This window comes from Punica granatum, chromosome 4 (assembly GCF_007655135.1).
Source record: "Punica granatum isolate Tunisia-2019 chromosome 4, ASM765513v2, whole genome shotgun sequence".
Lineage (NCBI taxonomy): Eukaryota > Viridiplantae > Streptophyta > Magnoliopsida > Myrtales > Lythraceae > Punica > Punica granatum.
The window spans coordinates 11526931-11547361 of NC_045130.1; the positions used below are offsets into that span (position 1 = coordinate 11526931).

General features: G+C 36.7%; 1 protein-coding gene and 1 long non-coding RNA gene across 2 annotated transcripts; one reads left to right on the forward strand and one right to left on the reverse strand.

Moving 5' to 3' along the window:
• Nucleotides 1–5710: 5710 nt before the first annotated feature.
• Nucleotides 5711–7777, reverse strand: LOC116202586 (pectinesterase 2-like). Its single transcript, XM_031534182.1, has 2 exons — nt 6809–7777; nt 5711–6671 (listed from the first exon to the last, which is right to left on the reverse strand). Exons 1-2 carry the CDS (start codon nt 7674–7676, stop codon nt 5983–5985), a joined length of 1557 nt encoding a protein of 518 aa, XP_031390042.1. The 5' UTR covers nt 7677–7777; the 3' UTR covers nt 5711–5982.
• Nucleotides 7778–14715: 6938 nt separating this feature from the next.
• LOC116205637 lies at nt 14716–15859 on the forward strand. Its single transcript, XR_004156547.1, has 2 exons — nt 14716–14988; nt 15483–15859. It is a non-coding gene; the product is annotated as an uncharacterized LOC116205637 (long non-coding RNA).
• Nucleotides 15860–20431: the final 4572 nt, after the last annotated feature.

Here is a 20431-nt window from a genome sequence, read left to right on the forward strand (position 1 = left end):
CGATTATTTTAGTTCAACTTTGTTTCGGTTCAACATTTCGGTTTACTTTTTTTGGTTTTCTTACCCACTCCTAAGGTACTGGCTTTTATTTCTGTTATAAATAATATTTCATTTTATTTTGTGTTTATTTTGATTCGATTAAAAAGGAGATTTATTGGCCAAATAAAGGGAAAGACAAAACTAAACAAAGAGCATGAGAAGTTCCATTGTTGCATGATTCCAAGCGAAGGCGCATTTTATTGCCTTTACTGTTCTCGTTTTATTTAAAAAGCATTGTCCTGATGAATTGTTGATATGGAAGCCTTTGCCAAAGTTAATTGAAGAATTGACAACTTTAACGCCATATTAGACATGGCATAAAAAAGTAAAAACATAAAGTTTTTGCGGAAGTATCTACCAAAATTTTTTTTTGCGGAAGTTAATGAATAAAGTAACAAAACATTTACGCCGTAATAGATTGGCACTACAATCATAATGCTGTGTTTCTATTGAGTTAATTTACATGTTAGATATGGAAAGAAAATGTGAAATCACGTGACTTCTTCTACATCGTTATCCTATTTCATCAGAAATGGTAAGAGTGTTGAAGAAGAGGATGTCCAAAACTTTAAAATAAAATTAGCACTAGACCTTAAGGTATTGAGATAATCATTAATTAAATTATCATTATGCTGAGTCTCAATTACACATATGCTGAAACTAATTCATAGTAAAAGAGCTGGTCCCCACCCAGATTTATGGAACAGAGGCAAGCTCATGGCATTGATAATTATCCAAAAGAAGAGATAGGAAACAAAGGAACTCACTTTGAGGTGTGCCTTTTACCCTCTATTTTGATTAATAAAAACGAAGAGAAAAAAGAAAATTATATGACATTTCTTTTTTCAAATTCTAATATTTCTTTTCCTTCCCTCCCTTTCTTTATATTCAAACAAACAAGCTATTAATTAACAAAAAAAACATACAAGCTATTAGAGAGGAAATGTCAAATACGTGTAGATAGCACCGGGGTTATGTATATAACACGTGTACAATTTTTATCTCCCATGTCACCAACATAGTTATAGTTGTGTTGATCATGATCCCGGTAATAGGTGGTTTTTCTTTCTTCTAAAATTGAATGAAAAATTTAGGACCCTTAATGTCGAGTTTATAAGTTTTAGCTATAATCGAAAAAATAAGGTTATTATCCCAAAATAGTTTCTTTTTTAACATATCCCGAACTGAAATAACATTCTTCCCAATACATTCTTTATGTTTCTTTCTCCATCTCACGCCAACAAGAATATAAATTCATGATGTCATTGAGAGCGGCACCCTGCTATACAACATGTGACATTACCTTTTATTACACTCGTTGCAAAATCGAATGAGTTCTATATCCAAAATGCTTATTTATTATTTCATGCTCAAGGCCATGTCGACACTCATGTATAATAATTTCATTCGATAGATTGAGGATACTCATAGTCTCGCATAAAATAAAATATGCTCGTGTATTATGAGGTTTGAGTCGTTTTTTTCCATCCTTATGGTCTCTAATTTCAATCCAGGTAGACAAGATACAAAGCAGGTTTCCATATCAGATGCTTTCTTTCTTTCTTTTTTTTTTTTATAGCAAAAGGGATGATGGGACGACCAGTGTAGCAAATCCACATTACGTAACCATATGAATCCAAATCCCGCAGCGGGCTATCTGATTTGAGCCATAACTACACCGATACCCAAGAGTCTGGGCTCATCATTGCAATCCCAATAAAGTATCAAAGGAACACTGCTCATCCGCAAGTCTATAGTTTGAATATTACTTCCGCAAATGGGTTTGACAATAAATAGGAGGACTTTAATCTCTTATTTGCTCCTAATAAGGTGTAACTTGGTTAGTAATACCTGTTGTCCCAATAAAGCAGGGGTTTAAGTCTCCTTGGAGACTTGAATGCATGATGATCTGCTTTGACGGGTCCAAAGAGAAATTATACATATAGTTTAGGGTAAAAAAAACTTAGGGACATCTTGATCATGAATAATAGTGCGTATGTATGCGTTAAATTAGCGTAAAATCAAGGCTTATATCCGTAAAATTGAATTTAAAAAATTATGGGAGAGACTATTTGGACAATTAATGTATAGGCCCAATTTTAGTAATATTAATTACGAGATATTCGCCTAGCACATGGTCAGTACGGATGCATATAGTCATGCGAGCTGATTTGGTGTGTAAGTACGGATGATGTGTCTGATGCGGCTAAACGATATTATCCGACATTTATCATGGTCTGAATTGGCTAAACACGCCATGCCACGTGCATGCATGCCAGTAACTAGCTATCATGAAGTCGTAAAATAATCTGTCTTTGACCAGAAAATTGATGGCTCTGAGCAGAGAAAGCTGACAATACAAGAGCATCACTTCTCATCACTTTCTCAAATCCTTCAGAATTCGTATCGCCCCCTCGAAACATTCGTCGCCCTGACATGATCATTCAAAGGAAGGAAGCGCCTAATCATATTATAAGCCCAGCATGTCCATTTGGTTTATTTTCCGAAGTCCCATTAACACCAATGTGTCAATGCATCCATGGACGAAATTTTCCGTGTGCATTTCTTGACAAATGACCCAACGACATCTCTGAAGAATTTAAAGTCGAGGACGAGTCGTTTGATTGTTTTACTTCTGGGTAGATCACCAACATTGATTCAGTTCACTTTTGCTCCGGGGGCTTTGTTTGACGTCCCTCACCCCTTATCCGAAGAGTTTGTTCACTTCACGTTTTCAGCTATTTTGAAGAAGAAATATTGCGTTATCCATTGATCTTCTACGCAACTCTCTTGCCATATAAATATGGACTGCCCTCCGTTTGACTTTGATTATTAATGTTCCAGAAATTTGAATATTGCAAATACGTAAAACCCAGCACGTTAATCAGGCATTATCTCTATAGTCAAATTAAAAAAACACACATAACGGAAAGAAGTACATTATATGACACGTACGGCATTATTTCAGTTCATCTAGTGAAACTATATGACCAAGATACCCTGTTTTTGCTTATTGTAATCTTTTCTTTTCTTTTCTTTTCGTTGCTGTTAGCTTCTTTCGAGCCTCGGCTCCGTCTAGCTCACAGAAAATATATATATAGATATATATATATATATATATAACAAAGATTTAAGCTATTATCATTATTGCGAATATATCTTAAGAATTTGTTAACGGCCTGTCATCTGTACTGTACTATATAGGTACATGAATAGACTTTTCGATTAGAATTGTCTATGCTGCTTTCTCTAGCTAGCTAGCTATTTCAGAAATCGATAATGATAGAGATTAATGGGCTGAAATCAAACGAGTTAGGTGGAGTTTGATATTTGGGTACGCAGTCTAATTAATTAGGTGAGATGATTACAAATTAATCGATCCTTCAGCTAGACGAGGGTTGGTTACCTTGAAAAGCCTGACGGTTGACATTAATTAGCAGCCCCACCATTTTCTACGTGCAATTAGGGCGGATCGAAACGATGATCTCTTCCATCTTTAGAGACATGCATGTCATTAAAATAATATATAATTTTATGATAAAGTCATCATAAAACTTTACACATTAGCAAAATTTAAATATATTACAATATTCTATAACATATATATTTTAATTTCAGTCTATCAGGGCTAGTATGAGATTCGTAATAAGCGAGAAAATTACTCACTTGATCGAGTATACTACCAATCAATTTTTACCTCTTATTCTAGCGTGTGCTTCCTGAGGAGCACATATGCAAGAAGGAAGTTTTAGCCTTTTTTTCAGTGTGCACCTTGATATCCATAAGTTCAATGGATCCCGACAATCCAGATCGAGCCGAATCGTCTATTAAGAGGTAAAACTCTTTCCGTATGGATTATATAATAAATATATTAAAACATTTTATTGTTGACCTTTTTGAAAGAGAATTAAGAGGTATGATCATATGTATTTGATCATTTATTTTTACTTAATTTTATATTGAGAGAAAATAAGAAAATAAATTGAACATCAAGTTTTAGATATCATATTAATTCTAGGTTTTCAAAATAAACTCACAATCAATTTTAGTTTTTCATCATAATGTTTTCCTAATACAAGTGGGATCCATTTGACCCCACTTATCTCCATTTGGACCCGCCCAAGATAATACAGCTGCATACATAAAGTATGACGCGAAACCGTTAAATCTTGTCAATAAGATCTAGTATTAATCAATTGAAAAATCAATTGAGCATAATTCATTTTTTTCAAAACTTTTGCTTGCAGGATACTTCAATCTATGCAAGTCACTGGTATGTAGTTTGTCTTTGAACATTTGGTCAAGCGTTATTTTCATGCACAAGGAGGAATATGGTATCAGTTGACAAACTACTTTTCATTTATGCAAACTTCATTTGCAGTGTAAGACTTTGACGTCAATGAAAATACTTTGTGAACAAGACTAACTGAATTGCAAGTACTGAGAATTAGTCTTGAGCTATAATTCGAGAACACATTGTGGTCTAAAATATTTCAAGGAAGTTAAATTGTAATATAACATTGAAGTACGAAGATGGCAACGTAACCCTTGATAGCGAACCTACATAAAAAAGACAATAACTACATATAATTATTTAAATCGTTTGCTAATCAAATCGCAGCTGCTTCAAGTTGGGACATATGCCAATACCATGACATATGCGATGTGTACCCGCAACAACTAGAAGAAGAACCGCTCTCCATTTCACGATTATGATCTCTTCCTTTATATTTAAGCTTCTATTTTAATTATGTAGTCCATTAAAGATCACGCAAGAGCTCCGTGGAAGAAGAGCAAAAGCCTGAAAAGATGGCACACAGTTAGGAGATCACCCCGCATGAATAATATGTATGGAATCCTGCCACTTACGACTGCAGGATGGTAAGTTAAATTGACACCAAGATAATCTGAAAGCAGAATTACGTGGAATGAGATGATCAAAAGATAGTGTAGCATATTGGCATACGCCATCGCCTGTTAACCTAAAACTCGCAAGTTCAATACCTAGTGAGACTATCCGTACCCCTCTATTAATTATTTAGAATTTTTCTTTCATTATATTAAGTCATTGTCCTCTTTTATAACGAAAAAAAAATTACGTGGAATGAGACTGCAAATCCAAGCCTCTTTGTTCTTATTCGATTGGAAGAGAGATGGAGAAAGAAAAGAACATGGGAAGCTTTGATGATGAGAATCGAGCCTCGTAATAATTTGGCTTCAAGTTTGAGAGCGGGTGACAACACATTGAACTCTCTTTCTGATCAGCTAGTCCTCATTATGTCATACTCTACTTAATTAGCGCATAAGTATGCATGCAAATAGTAGTATTATTCACCAACAATGATTGATTCAAGTAGTTCGGCACTTATTTTTCTTAATTAATGTCTCGGTTCGAATTTTGTTAATAGAGAAAATTCTTGATTAGAAGAGTTTTACCCCTTAGTTGGCCGTACACTACGCACCGAAAAAAAATTAGTTGTATTATTCTTCCTTTCAATATTTCAAATTCAAAACATCCAGTTTACTAAGAGGTTACGCACCCTGCAACCGCATCCGCCATATCCAGTTTGTCCCTCTAATGCTTTTGCTTTTCATCCATATATTTCAATTCCAGCATGATTTTCATTTTCAAAGAGCCAATATAATTATAGAATGTAAATTGATACGTCAATATTGCGAAGGGAAACTGTACTATATTACTGAACAAGTTTCCTCTTATTCGTACACACGATGTATATCCAAGACAAGATTACAAATTGACGTTCAGGGAGATACAAATTATTTGAAATGGAATAAAGTATGTGGACCATCTTACTACTATACAAAAAGAATGCAACTCGTACTTGTGAAGACACTTTAAAGAAATAAAAGAATCAAATGTTGCTTATCCAACTTTTGAGCATCAAGAACTTGACTATAATGTTGTGGAATGGTTGCCAGAATTTAGAGAACCGAGGTGTAAGGCACGCCTGTGGCAGGCAACCAGGAACCGCCTGCAATGAAGTTCCCGGCAGTGAACTTTGAAGCCTCAGTTGAGCTGGTGATGACGCGGTACCCAGCCCAGGTCACTCTTTTGGCAGTGGAAGATCCAGGACCGGTGTTCATGTACTCGCCGTAATACAATGTCTTGAGGGCAAAGTTCCCACTCCACTCCAGCCACCCTGCAGGGTTTATTAGACTATCGAGATAAGTCTTCATGAATACCGTCCTTGAGTACTGCTTCCACGGCCTCCCAAGGTAGGTCTTGACGGAGCTCTGCACTGCCTTAAGGTCGGAAGCTGCCGTGACTCGGCAGTTGTGGATGGAGATGCCGGTGTTCTGGTTAGGATCTGTCCTGCCCTGAGCTGTGATGGTGTTGGTCTTGTTGGGAGGGTTGCGAGCATAGATGTTGCAGTTCTGGAAGACAACGGCCGCGTTTCCAAAGATGAAGTCTACAGTCCCGTAGATGTTGCATTCTCTGTAGAACTGCCTCTCTGAGTGCACATAGAGCGTATCCTGGTAACCCTCAAAGCTGCATTTATAAAACACCGAGAGGTCGGAGCCTGAACGGAGAGCCACAGCCTGGTGGTTTGCTGCACCGGCTGTGTTACGAAACGTCATGTCGCGGGCGATGAACCCATCTCCAACAACCGCTGGAGACATCACAAAAATAAAAGAGAATTAAGGAATCTTAACATCGAATAAAATTTGTTCCTGAAATTAGAGATATATCTCAGAATGGCAGGGACAACACAAAAGTTCCATATGAATATATAGATGCACGTCTTACCAACGGTAGCCGATTTGAATGTGGTAGATCCTCCTCCAACGCTCTTACTTCCAGTAACTATTGTCTTTCCAATTCCATCGCCAACGAACATGATGTTCTTCAATTTCGTCCCAACTTCGACATTCTCCTTGTATGTTCCGGCCTTAATGTAAATGATGTACCTGCTCGTCCCTGACCGTTTAGAGGCAGCAGTTATGGCTTCATTGATCGTCTTGTAGTTTCCAGAACCATCCTGAGCCACTACAATGTTTGCCTTGGATGACGGAGATGAGGATGACTGCAAGAGCTTCCTATCCCCGGGCTTAACCCAGGTTGGAAACCCACTGGTCGTGCTCGGAGGATTGTATGGCACGTCGTTCAAAGCCAGGGTATTGCTGATCAACTCCGAGACATTGTTTGATAGGAGAGGAAGAACGTTGTTGGAGACACCCAATTCAATGAAACCGGCCCTGCAGGTCTCCAAGTTGGTCAAGGCAGTGCTAAGCCAGGTTTGAGCATCCTCCCGGCTACAGTTAGTGTTGGGGTTGGCGGTGTGGTTTAGACGGCTTACAGTGTACTCGTACAACTCAAGGCAGTCGGCCCAAGCAGCCTTTTCCATCTCATTACGGCACTTGGGGCCTAGCGAGTGGGTGTTGGTCCGACCATGCTCGGCCCTGTCAAGTGCTAGCTTTAAGGACAACTTAAGGAAGTCGGGCTTTCCCTTGATAGGTGCACCCTTGGGGTTATGGCTCAAGAAGTACTCGCAGGGTTTAGGGTGGGGTGTTTGAGTACACCATGACGTGATCTCCCCCTTATCGTAACCGAGAATAGTCGACACCGAGAGCAAAAGGGGCACAGATAGCAAAATCATGAACGCTTGGAGTCCCATGATTGCCTGACAAAGGACGACGGATTTGTTTGTGTATGTTTTAACAAACGGAAATGGAGACACACGAGAATAGAAGAGATTTTCAATGAGAGTTGATATGTGGGAATGTGACTTCCATTGGTTGCTTTATATAGGTACTGATCAAAGCCCAAAGGTAGCCATCGAAATAGAAAGACTACGGCCCCTTTCCTCTTAGCTTCTTGGGGATGAGATAGGAATTGAATTCAATTACTTTAGTATCGGATTGTTAGCGAGGGCAAAGACTTAACTAATCATATACTTGTCAAATGGTAAAAGGATCTAATAATTAAGTTAAAGTACAAGAATATAATTGAACGATAAATTATTTTCAGCGAGTGGGAGTCCGAATTCACTGGAGGTATCTCGTAATTAAGATGAAATTGAATTAACGACATTTTGACTGAAATCGTAATATGTTCTAAGAAAAAAATTTGTGGTAAAATTGAATAAGAATGTGTGAATGAGTGGTATATGACTTTGAAGTTATATACTGAATGGCAATTAAAGGGGTAGTAGAGGAAAAAACAACGCGTTATTGAGATTTTGAATTATTATTTACAGTAAAACTTTGGCTGGGTAAAGCGAGTTCTGGGCATAGTTCGAACAGTCCATTGTAAAGGAAAAACCGGAAACCAGCTCAAAACGACGGCGTTATGTTGTAGCTGTTGAGAGGAGACGCAGCTTATGATTGGTCAACTGTTTTCGCCCTATCCCATAAGGGTAATCTTTAAAGCCTGCCGGTCGTATACCGGCGCCCAGAAACCCAATGAAAAATCAAGTGGACTAGAGAAATGTAAATTACTTCAGGTAATTCGATCCTTTTTTTTTAATAAGTTCTCTATCTCGAGTATTTTGAACAGGAAAAATTTATACGATTTGAAGAGTTTTACATCTTAGTGGGCCAATTCGATTCAAACCTGGATTGAACGGGATTCACCGAATTTTAAGATACGAAATAGTGCATCCTGAGGAGAAAAAAAAAAGAGTCGAGTGTAATTTTTTCTTACAAGGAGATCACAAAAGAGGCGATTTTTCATTTAATTTGTTTCGTCGCCCCAAAAAGGACGATGAATCTGCTTCAAGGTTTATTTATTTATAATGTTTCAAAAATATTTTCACATTTTGCCAAAAAATATATAGATAGTTCCGAATTGAAGTCGACCAATATATATAAAATGAGCCCGGGAAATTAATCAAATGCGCGAGAACCATTGGCAAACTAATTGCGTGTTTTGAAAACGATTAAGTTGTCTATAAATTTCAATATAAAAATATCTCAAAACTTAAGTCTTTGCAGGCATGTTTCACGTCATGGTTCGTCCAAAGGAATATGAAATATTAGTCTCAGACAAATATATACATATATATATGTTATCATCCAAAATGTTAATTTATTATTTTTCACGGAATATATATATATATATATTATTTATTTATTTATGATGTGCCCTCTCTCTCAGACTCTAGAATCTAGCGCTTATGCATGAAATTTCCTTTCTAATTTTTTTTTGGTGAATCTCCTTTTTTTTTGGTGTTTCTCCATTCTAATTTTTTACATTAAAGTGTCCCAGCGACGATCTCAGAATTTCCGACAACGTTATGTTGTATAAAATATCTATTTTGGGGCAAAATTACATATGTTATTTTTTCGGTATATTTTCGTTTTATTTTTCTGCCCAACATCTGCAAGACATATAAATAGACACATATATATATATATGGGAAATATTTTCTAATACTACAGAAATTGAACTTCTCGATATTCAAAACCTATGTAACCGAAAAATGCCTATGGTCTCTCCAATGGAACCTTAAAGAGAAGCCAAGTCCATGCTATATACCATGCATTCAACAAATTAGATAATGCATGCTAGCTGGATTATAATCACCAAACCGCTTAAATTATGTAAGACTCTTGACCATAACTATTTGTATTGTACGCGCCATATATATATATATATATATATATATATTCATTAATTTGGGAGGCAGTATTCCTCTATGAATTATGCTCAAGTTCTTATAAATAACTAGTTTGATTACATATCGATCAAGGGAAAAGAATAAAAAAATTAATTGGATAACATGTGCATGGGGCAAGCCATTAGAAGTATTTCCGAAGTAGTATATACTGTATATTCGTGTGAAAGATTTCTATTCATGTTTTTTTTTGATACTTCTATCAATGATTTATTACATAAAAGTACAAAACTAAATGGTGTTGCTACCTAAATTTAAAGTTTAAAAAGAAAGTGTAGCGCAACGATCACACTCTCTTTTTTTTATACTTCTATCAATGATTTATTACATAAAAGTGCAAAACTAAATGGTGTTGCTACCTAAATTTAAAGTTTGAAAAGAAAGTGTAGTGCAACGGTCACATTCTCGCTTGTTGACCTAGAAGTTGCAAGTTATTTAACTCGACTATCCGTGTCCCTTTATTAATTATTTAGGATTTAAAGCTTAATAAAATAGCTATAACATACCTTTTCTTTTTCTTGCTAGCAGTAAAATTTTAAAATGTTTTAAAATTGTGGGAGACATACTTTATTTTAGGTAAAGATTGATTATAAGTTTTATACTGGGTTATTTAGAAAAATGAATTTTACTAACTTTTCTAAAAATAGCAATATATATATATATATGTGCACCATATCTAGCTCATAACTTCAGCTAATTATAAGACGTTGAACATCACGTAATTACTTATCTATATCTTCCGGTATGGATGGTTTCTCTCTTATAATCCACTCTAATGTATCCTAAATAATTTTGCATAAGTAGGCAGTGGACCGTGCTACGTACCTGCATGTAATTAGTGCAATTCATAATAATCTTGCCTTTTGACTAGAGAAAAGAAAAGGATGGGTACGTACATAAAAGGCTAGCAACGATAATATCACCATATGTCGTTTCCTTTTCTAAAAGAAATCATTAAATCTCTAGCTTTTCACCGGCACCAAGAAATTATTAATTAATTTCTCTAACAACACGCAGTTATTCTTAGCCCTCGACGATAATTCAAAAGGACACATCGATTCCGGCCCTCGATAATGTTCTAACAAACTCGCGGAAGGAGGAGTTTCAATGGATCACCAACACTGAAAACGTGTCCAATGACACGACCTTTTCTTTTTCTATTTTGGGGCTTTGACCAGAAAGAAAAAAGTCTTTTTAACCAATTATGTGGGACATTTATCAGGATATAGAGTTTGTCTCCTTCACGTTTGTGAATGTGTGGAAACCCCTTTTCATCCGCCTGTATGACTATTTCGACATCATTTGGAGAAGCCAAGGGCATTAATTGTGCATTATTCCATAGGCCTAATAAAAATAAATAAAAAGGAAAAAATTATTAGAAAGAAGTATAGTGCGGTGGTAAACATTTTCGTTCAGAGATCAAAAGGTTTTGAATTTCGATTCTAATCAATGTAACTTCTAACATGCTTTCACTTAATTAGTTTTCATTTCCTTTTATTAGATTCATGGACCTAGGCCGGCTCTTGCACATGTGGTCAGCTTATGCCCCACAATATTAGGACCATTTAGAAGAGAAAACCGTATATCTTATTTATAGAATAATTATGTTTGTCCATAAAAATCAAAGCCTCTTATTACTAGTAAATTTCAATCTATCTTCTTTACATTAGTAGTCAACAATTTATTTATATTATATTAAAGTTAATTTCTCGGGTTCAAGCAATGAGAGTCCTTCGTTCACTCAATAATAATTTGCCAATTTCAACAGGATCCGACGGCATTAGCCCCATCCGATCTGCCTAGGGATTCAGGGGATTTCTCAAAAGATTGGGAGGTTTGCTATATGTATGCGTACCGATCCCCCGCACTCTCTCTCGCTATGTGTATCTCTTTTACTGCGACTCAGAATATCCGACCCTCCAGTGATTAGCATCGTCTGGTGTTGGTTACCGTTGATGGCTATGGTTCAAGCTTCTCCTAATCCATTTGATATCACTTTAGCGAGCTATTAGTTGCAACCTCATATGTCTACAATCTCAGCCTGTCTACAGTGTGTTTATAAAGAAAACAATAATTAAAGGTGTGCGGACCCGAATTTCGTCTCGTCGGGGCCCGCATGCGTGCGCCATCGCACAGATTAGGAGTGTCCACCTTCCCGTGGGGACGTGTGACGGACACACGTGAGAAAGAGTCGCCACTACTTGTTCACGACCCGAAAGTCGAGGGCCGGTGAGTTGTCTGGGTCTAGGGGTACGAAGTACACCTAATTGCTAAGGCATATGATCTTGCGGAACCCTAAGTTCCGAATTCATGGGTTCTGCTACGTGCGGGCCTATATCCCGCACGCCCTATTGGTACTCTAGTTTGTCTAGGGTTTGCCATTTTTACTTATTTGCCGCTTGATTTAAGTTTCATTCATCTCGCTCGTTTTGACACCGTAACTTCGATGAAGCACTCAGACCGTCTGCTCACCGACCAGGGTCCTTACAACGTCTGAATGAAAATACAGCAGGTATCCTTACAATGTACTCTCAAATAAATACAAAATACAGACACGATATTGTACATGGACCCGATCAGTTTGCATTAAGCCAAATACTTCACTCGTACTCACCGCGTGATTTTGAATAATCGAAATCGAAATTAAGGCAACGCGGGCTCAAAAAAGCCGGAGGTCGAGTCCAACCGAACCAACGGATAACAGAAGAGTCATTCGACTCTCGTGATAGCCATGGGACCGGTTGAGCTCCCGGGTCATGTCCAGCCACGACTCACCTCCCCGATCCGAGTCGTCTTCAACATAGACACTACTAGGAGCGGAACGGTAAGTCGAGGTAAGACCCGATTCCGCACTCGATGTGAATGGGCGTTGGACCCATGATAGACAATGAGGGGCATTGGACCCCATGTGCATCGCATCTTATGGGCTAGGGCTCGAACCGCGTTAAAAAAGACAAAAACAGACAAAAAAAAAAAGACCAAAACGAACAAAACTGGCACAAACGGATAAAAGCGGATAAAAATAGAGGACTACATGCATATTGTGTATTAAGTGCCGAGTTTACGTGATTTATCCGGTTCGTGCGGGGTTTCGATCAAAACATATTCAATTGTTCACATGCGCACGCGAATAAGCAAAATTAATCACAATGGAATTTAATTTGTCAATTTTTAAGTCCGAGTAGTTAATTAAACCAGTTTTGATGTATTTAGTCGATTTAGTTCCTTTAAAGCCGAGTGAACATGAAATTGATTCATGTGGGTTCGTTCTCGCTTTAAATGAAAGATTTTAATGTCGAGTAATTAAAAATATTCCAATTCGTGTTTTTATCGGTTTAATTTAAACAACAATTATTTATTATTTTTTTGGTTCCTCTTTTCATCATTTTTTTTCAATTCAATTTTTTTTTGACACAACACAAATTATCATTGCAATTATCGAATTTATTCACAAATTGAGTCCTAAGCATGCCACTAAGTTGGAATAATATACCTAGTCTCGGTTTAAACCAGAAATAGGGCGGTCGAACCGGGCTGGAGGCGGTCTGAACAGTGCAGACCGGCTGGACGGCACTGGGGCAGCGAACTGGGCCGGGTGTGCTGGTGTTGGGCCGCAGGGAAGGCGCTGGGCCACGGAAGGGAACTGCTGGGCCGGACTGGGCCACGCGTCTGGATCCGCGCGTTCCAGGTCGAGTTCCGGGTGACACTGGATGGGTTGGGTCATCTCTGCTCTACTGGATCGGGCCGAACGGGCTAGACTGAATCGGCTGGGCTGGACCTGCGCAAATCGAAGGAAAATGGGCCAAGCCCGTGAGAGAGAGGACGAACGGAGACGACGAAGATGGGCGGAGGAGAGGACTCCAACTCTGCAGAAGGCGGTTCCCGCTTCTGGGCGCCGCGGCGACTGCTTGAAAGGGCGCGGGAGACGGCGGCGAGCACCGCATGGGTTACGTTGTGCTCGGGATGGGCGTCACTAAGCTCGGGACAGTCGGGATCAAGGGGAATTTCGAGTTTCTTTTCCAGGGCGAGGTTTCGAGTTTTCCGGCGAGGGATTCTCGAGTTTAATTGCCAGAAATTGGGGGAATGAAGAGGAGAAAATGGAGGGGTTTTGTGCGGGGGAGTGTCGCGGGTCGATTGAGGAGAAAAAACGAGAGTGAGCGGGAGAGATTGGGCGTCGATTCGAGCTTGGAATCGTCGGGCTCCTCCTCAAGAAAAACAGAGCACCCCGGCCAAAGTAAACCCGAGAGAGAGAGCCAGAGGGGGAAAGCGAGCGAGGGAGCGTGAAGGGGAAGCGAGCAATGCCGTGACAGAAGAGCGTGTCAGCGGTGGCAAGCGATCGCGGTGGGTGGGCAACCGTGGCGTGTCGGAGGTGGCAGAGGGACGCCGGTGAAAGAAGACGAGAAGAAGAGGGGGAGAAGAGAAGAGAAGAAAAGAAGGCGGGGGGGCGCGAAAAGGAAAAAGAAGAACAGAAAAGGGGAGGAAAGTGGAAAGGAAGAAAGAACAGGGGCGAAATGAAACGGTCAGAAAATCTGACCGGCGTCAGTCCGGTCTGACGACTCTGATCGGCGTCAGTCCGGTCTGACGATGATTTGACCTTTTTGACCTCTTTTTTTTTCGAGAATTGATAATTGAAATTGACGCGCGTAAACCGTAGAATCCTTGTTTTCTCAATTAGATGCCAGAAAAACGATCCGAGACCGACATTGTATTCAGAAAAATTTATAAATCAATATCGTGCAATGAAATATTTTTCAGCCTCGAGTTTTCGTCTCGGATTTTGAAAATTGACATCGATGTACTCGAAATCCAAAGACGTCCCAAATAGTATTATTTTTGAAAAATCATAAAATTGGTGTTAAATTAAGAAAATGTCCCATTTTTAGAAGTCATGAATACGCGAGCAATTAACCGGAAATACTTCCCTCGTATAGATGACAAAATGACGATTATGCCCTTCTGGGATCGGTAGGCCAAAACGGAATGCTGACAAAAGGCAAAAATAAAAAATAAAAAATTGAAACGGATGCACTGTCCGCTTTCCCCTTAATTTCCCAATTTCAATGCTTCTTTGCTTCCTTTGTCTGTTTGTCTCTCCTAGGAGGTTTCCCGAGAATCAGATTGTCCACCATAATTGCCAATGGCGAGTTTTGTCCCTCCCTCCTTTCCCCGAGCATTTGATGTTGGGGATCTTTGGCTCTTCGTTCCTTCCGGGTACTATGTGCGACTCTCTCTTCTCTCTTTGCTTTGGAAAATTTTGGTGTTCCAGGCTCCCTCAGCAACCTCGCTTGGTGGGGCGTTGGCGATTAGCAAGGTATTAGGGTATATCAAATGTATCATGGCTGTATAGATTCTTTTATTTTGGGTAGTTATAGATAAATCCTAGCGTAGAGATCTTTTCCTTATTTCCCGATTCTAGAGAGATCTCGTACACGTCTATTTATATACCTTTGATACATTAATGAAATTTGCTTTCTGAGCTCATTCGTTTCTTTAGATGGTATCAGAGTTTAGTTGATTTATTTATTTATTTCATTTAAATTCCTCACCGACATCCATGCCAATGGCGGCCCTGCTAGGTACAGAATTGCTAGGCTTCCAAGAAGTGATACCTTTTGTGACATCAGAATTTACTCAGGCATAATCAGCTCTGTTAATGCCAATTTCATTAGGGAAAGGAGTGTTGCTTATAAAATGAATCTGCCTTCGCTTGAAAGGACAGGGTTACCAAAGTGAAGTGTGTATAACTGCGACATGTGAACACATATATGTTATTCAGATAAGGGAACTTTGGTCTTATATTTGCAGGAATAATAAGGTTGGTCAATGAGGAAGAAGGAAAAAAAGGAAATGGAAGGAGAAAGATTCATGAGGTGATCCTGATAGAAAATGATATATATATATATATATATATTACTTTAGATAAGTTCCTTATAATGCATTCTTACGTAATTGTGAGATTCAGCTTAAATCAAGCATTGATCAACTCTGAAATAGTCTTCTTTTCCCTTCTATTTGCTCAATTCATACATAATTAAGAAATATGGGATGCGAGGCTTGTGTTAATGCAGTGAAAAATAACTAGCAGCCTACTGATTGTTGGTCATGAGGAATTCGTAAACTTGTAGTAAACTCTGCTTATGCCTTATGGGTTAATCTCCAATAAAGTGGGTGTTTTTTTCTGATGGAATCTTCCATATGTACATAACATCAAAGTACACGCCCAATCAAATTTTGGAGAATCAGAAAAATGAAGACATTCTATCGGAGCCATCCACCGGAAATAGGGCAAGGATAAATCATCATTAACAAAGCTTGAGTAAAATACAATTAAGAGGATATCAAGTCCTCATATAATGTCGAAGTATCCACACCAGAAGGTTTGAAAAACACGTTGAAGAAAAAGCAACGTTGAGGGGCTTATCTAAAAATCTCCGAAGCGATAGGACAAGTCATGGTGATCAATGGGGAAGATGCATTGCCCTCGAGCTCGGTTAATAATGCACCTGAAGAACCACGAAAGGAGGAAGATACTTCGGAATACTTGAAGTAGAGGGAAATGCCGCTTGGGCTAATATATATGTATATATTTCCAAACAATAGTTCAGAGTAGTTATTAATGGTTTCTATATCTTATTAAGCATCTTTTTTTACTGCATAACTTATTAAGCATACCTTATACTCAATGCTTACCCAAACATGTTATCTATGCATGTTACAAGTAATGTGCAAGGAAAAAAAAACTAAAATCATGAAAGCAATTATTTGATTGTAGGTTTGAAATTTATTTATCGAAATTTAATTATAAAATATTAATGTAAAGGCCCGCGCAATGCATGGGTAAGCATACTATTGCTATAATATAATTTTTTTCTTTTCCATATCTAATTTATTTATCACGTTTCCCCACTATGTCTAATTAATTTCCTAATATTTCAAAATTAATTTTTTTCGGTTACAAAGAATGTCAAAAGCCTAGTACAACAAAATATAAATTTTAAATAATTAATAAAGAAGCACATGTAGTCTCATTAAGTATCGAACATGCGACATCTATGTCAATTAACAAGAACGTGCGTCATTGCACTACATTCTCTTATGATTTCTTGCAACCTCGTCAATCTCTTTGACCAAATTAAGAGAGCGCGACAACATTCACTTTCTAGATTATTCTACTTTTTGTTGAGAGACATTGCAGAAATAACAATGTACCTTAAAACACCTTAAGCTGACAAGTTCGTGACGCGATCACTTTTGATCAGGCGAAGCGCACCGACTTCAAGACGCAGGTTCTATTGCTCTATGATCTTATTATCTTAATTTATATTAATTTTAAAATTCAATTTATACTTAATTGGTACAAACTGAAGAATAAATTTTAGAAGAAATTGATTATAAAATTTTCATTTATAATTTTGCTTCTCAAAAAACAGAAAAATAAATGTTACAAAGAAGTATATGGTAATTTTATTATACAAATAAAAGGCCTTTTATTAAAATATTGCCTTGGGCCCCAAAATCTCTTGTGCTGCCCCTGCATGGACCTCTCTTCTAACTAGGAAAAGAAAAAAGAAAAGAAAAAAACTTATTGCATATACTAATGCAACGGAAATGGAGCAAGAATAATACATAAATCTTGCAAGGTTCACGCATTGCACCGAATGTAAAAGATGTGAATAATGTGTATTAGTCTATCTATGATGAATTTGACCGGGACCATCAATAATTTTTCCATGAGAACTGTGTCTACGACTACATGTTTGGTTTCATTAAGATAGATCATATAAGTACATGTAATTCAAATCCAAACAACAAGGTGAAAACTTGATGTTCGGGTAGGCGTCCTAATTAAGCTGCTTCTTGCGAGATTGACCTTTTTGTTCTTTCTTCTCCTCGAAAAGATGGACAACTAAATGGCAGCCCTATCGATTTGGAATCGATAATACTAAAATATATCAAATGCGCAAAAAATCCGAAAGGACATAAATTAAATTTAGAATCTCTTGATTCATGACGAGTATAAATATCATCACTACACCCTCATGGACCTATGTTGTAAATAAAAATATAAAACCGTATCCACGATAACCATTCCATCTCAGCGAGATATGTAAGTCTTCGTTTATCAGTCACACCGCATGACGTAAATATTACCTCTGCAATCTCACCGAAAAAAATATTTTATATAAATATATATTACCATTATAACAAATAGTAGTGAACTATCTGAGTAACAAGGGCCAGTGACTTCACAAATGGGTCGAGACCTGGGCCCTACAATGTTTGCCTGATCAGCCCAACCAAATGACAGCCCAGTCGTGGATAAAATGAATGTATCTATACGATATCCGAGTCAAACTGTAACGCTCTCTGTATTTTCCAGGGATATCCGAACCTTGGTAACTATGTAACTTCTCCCTCGTTTTGATTATGAATCTATGCATTATTCAGCGAAAAAAAGAATGTATCTATACGATTACCTATACTACTACTCTACTGCCCGTGCAATACACGGGCTGTTGGCCTATTTCTATAATTCAAATTTGTACTAATTCACTCTAAAAGTTGAATATTATAATTGAAATATTTTCTTTTTCATAAGTTCATACTCCAGTTGAAAAATATATGTGTAAGAACTTAAAATCATGAAATTAACAAATGAAAAAGATATGGTGATGAAAAAATACTTTTTATTCCTTTATGAAGTGGTTTTTCTAATAAACACATAGTATTTTCAAGTGAAGATTAGATAATTTACATAATTAAATTAGATATTATATAAATTATTCAAGCTAGTTTTTAAATAATCATCATGATGATAAATAAATAAATATAGATAGATAGATATTATAATGAAAATTACAGTCTATATTCAAATAATCTTTTATATGTATAAATTGGATGCTAAAAGTTATTAACATCTTAAATTTTCAGCAATAATTTATGAAATCAAATCTATTATAATACATACGAATTTATTTATTATTACATTATCGATTTAAAAATTAGACATATACTTAAATTATAGTAATATTAAGAAGGGCAAAAAAACAATACTAAATATTTAGTTTGGGTAGATATCCTTAAAATGTTTTAGAGTGCAAACTCCTATAACAATAATTATATTTATTTGGTTTATAAAAAATTAAAAAAAATTATGTTGAATCATTTTCTAGAGAGCACAAATAGAAATGGTTAAGTTTTCATAAAAAAATAAAACTAATAATTTATATTAATATACTTAATGCACATTTAATGTACTAATTCTACTTTACATTATATATTAGAGATAGATTATATAAAGACATAATCATAATAGACAGACATCTCATCTTTCCTTTCACTTTCCTCTTTCGAAAAAACTCTTAATATTTATTTTTCAAATTACAAGAGCTATTAAATTAAGGATAAAATAGTAGATTTGAAAGTAACCATTAACAACGCCAGTCTCTTACTTCTCCCCCCGCGCCGTCGCCCCGCCTCCGCCCCCATCCCCCCCCCCCCCCGGCAACCAACAACTTATTCCTCTCCATCTCTTTCCAAATCAACTTACAACCTCTCTTTGTTTTCCTCTTCCCCACTTCTCCTCTCCTCTCCCACTTCCGACTCCCGACTCAATCAGTACTTTTTTCACATTTTTTTCCACTTTTTCTTTCTTTTTAAATTTTATATATAATAAACTTTCAAAAAGAAATAATACGACCTGAAAATTTCTCAAATTTACTAAAGTCTTGTAACCAATTGCGTGGGACATTTTTCAGAATATAGAGTTTGTCTCCTTCACGTTTGTGAACGTGTGGAAACCCCTTTTCCTCCGCCTGTCTGACTATTTCGACATCATTTGAAAAGCCAAGGGCATTAATTGTGCATTATTTCCTTAAAGTTCCATAGGCCTAATAAAAATAATGAAAATTACGGTTAATATTCAAATAAGAGCATTGGATAATAAAAATTATAATGAAAATAACGATCGATATTCAAATAATCTTTCATATCCATAATTTATGACTTATTTGGTTTCATAGTGTGATTTTAAAATCATACTTTAACTTAATTATACTCACAACAAAATAAAATAACTCATAAAAAGTCAAAGGGTGGACCCCATATATAACCATTTAGACCACTCTTTTTCAAAATCAAAATCTGATTTTAAATTCCAACTTTGAAACCAAACGCAGCATTAGATACTAAAAATTATTAACATCTTAAATTTTCAGCAATAATTTATGAATTCAAATCTATTGTAATACATACGAATTTATTCATTATTACATTATTGATTTAAAAATTATATATATACTTAAATTATCGTAATATTAAGAAGGGCAAAAAAACCAATACTAAACATCTCCTTAAAATATTTTAGTTTTGGTAGATCTCCTTAAAATGTTTTAGAGTATGAACTCCTATAACAATAATTATATTTACTCGGTTTATAAAAATTTTAAAAAAACTTTATGATGAATCATTTTCTAGAGAACAAAAATAGAATTGGTTAAGTTTTCATAAAAAAAATAAAACTAATAATTTATATTATTATACTTAATGCACATTTAATGTACCAATTCTACTTTAAATTATGTCTTATAGATAGATTATATAAAGACATATGTCCTATTATAAGACAAAGATCTCATCTTTTCTCTCACTTTCCTCTTTAGACAATACTCTTGATATCAGTGTTATCAGAATCAGACCGTATCGACCGATCACACCGATTCGACCGGGAATCGACACCTTCACCTGTCCGGTTC

What these genes read in the sequence shown, in the direction of transcription:
- LOC116202586 (XM_031534182.1), bottom strand. Translation starts at nt 7,676, where the DNA reads ATGGGACTCCAAGCGTTCATGATTTTGCTATCTGTGCCCCTTTTGCTC. An exon ending in ATTCAAATCGGCTACCGTTG is followed by an intron (nt 6,672 to 6,808) that starts GTAAGACGTGCA and finishes TGATGTCTCCAG; the next exon opens with CGGTTGTTGGAGATGGGTTC.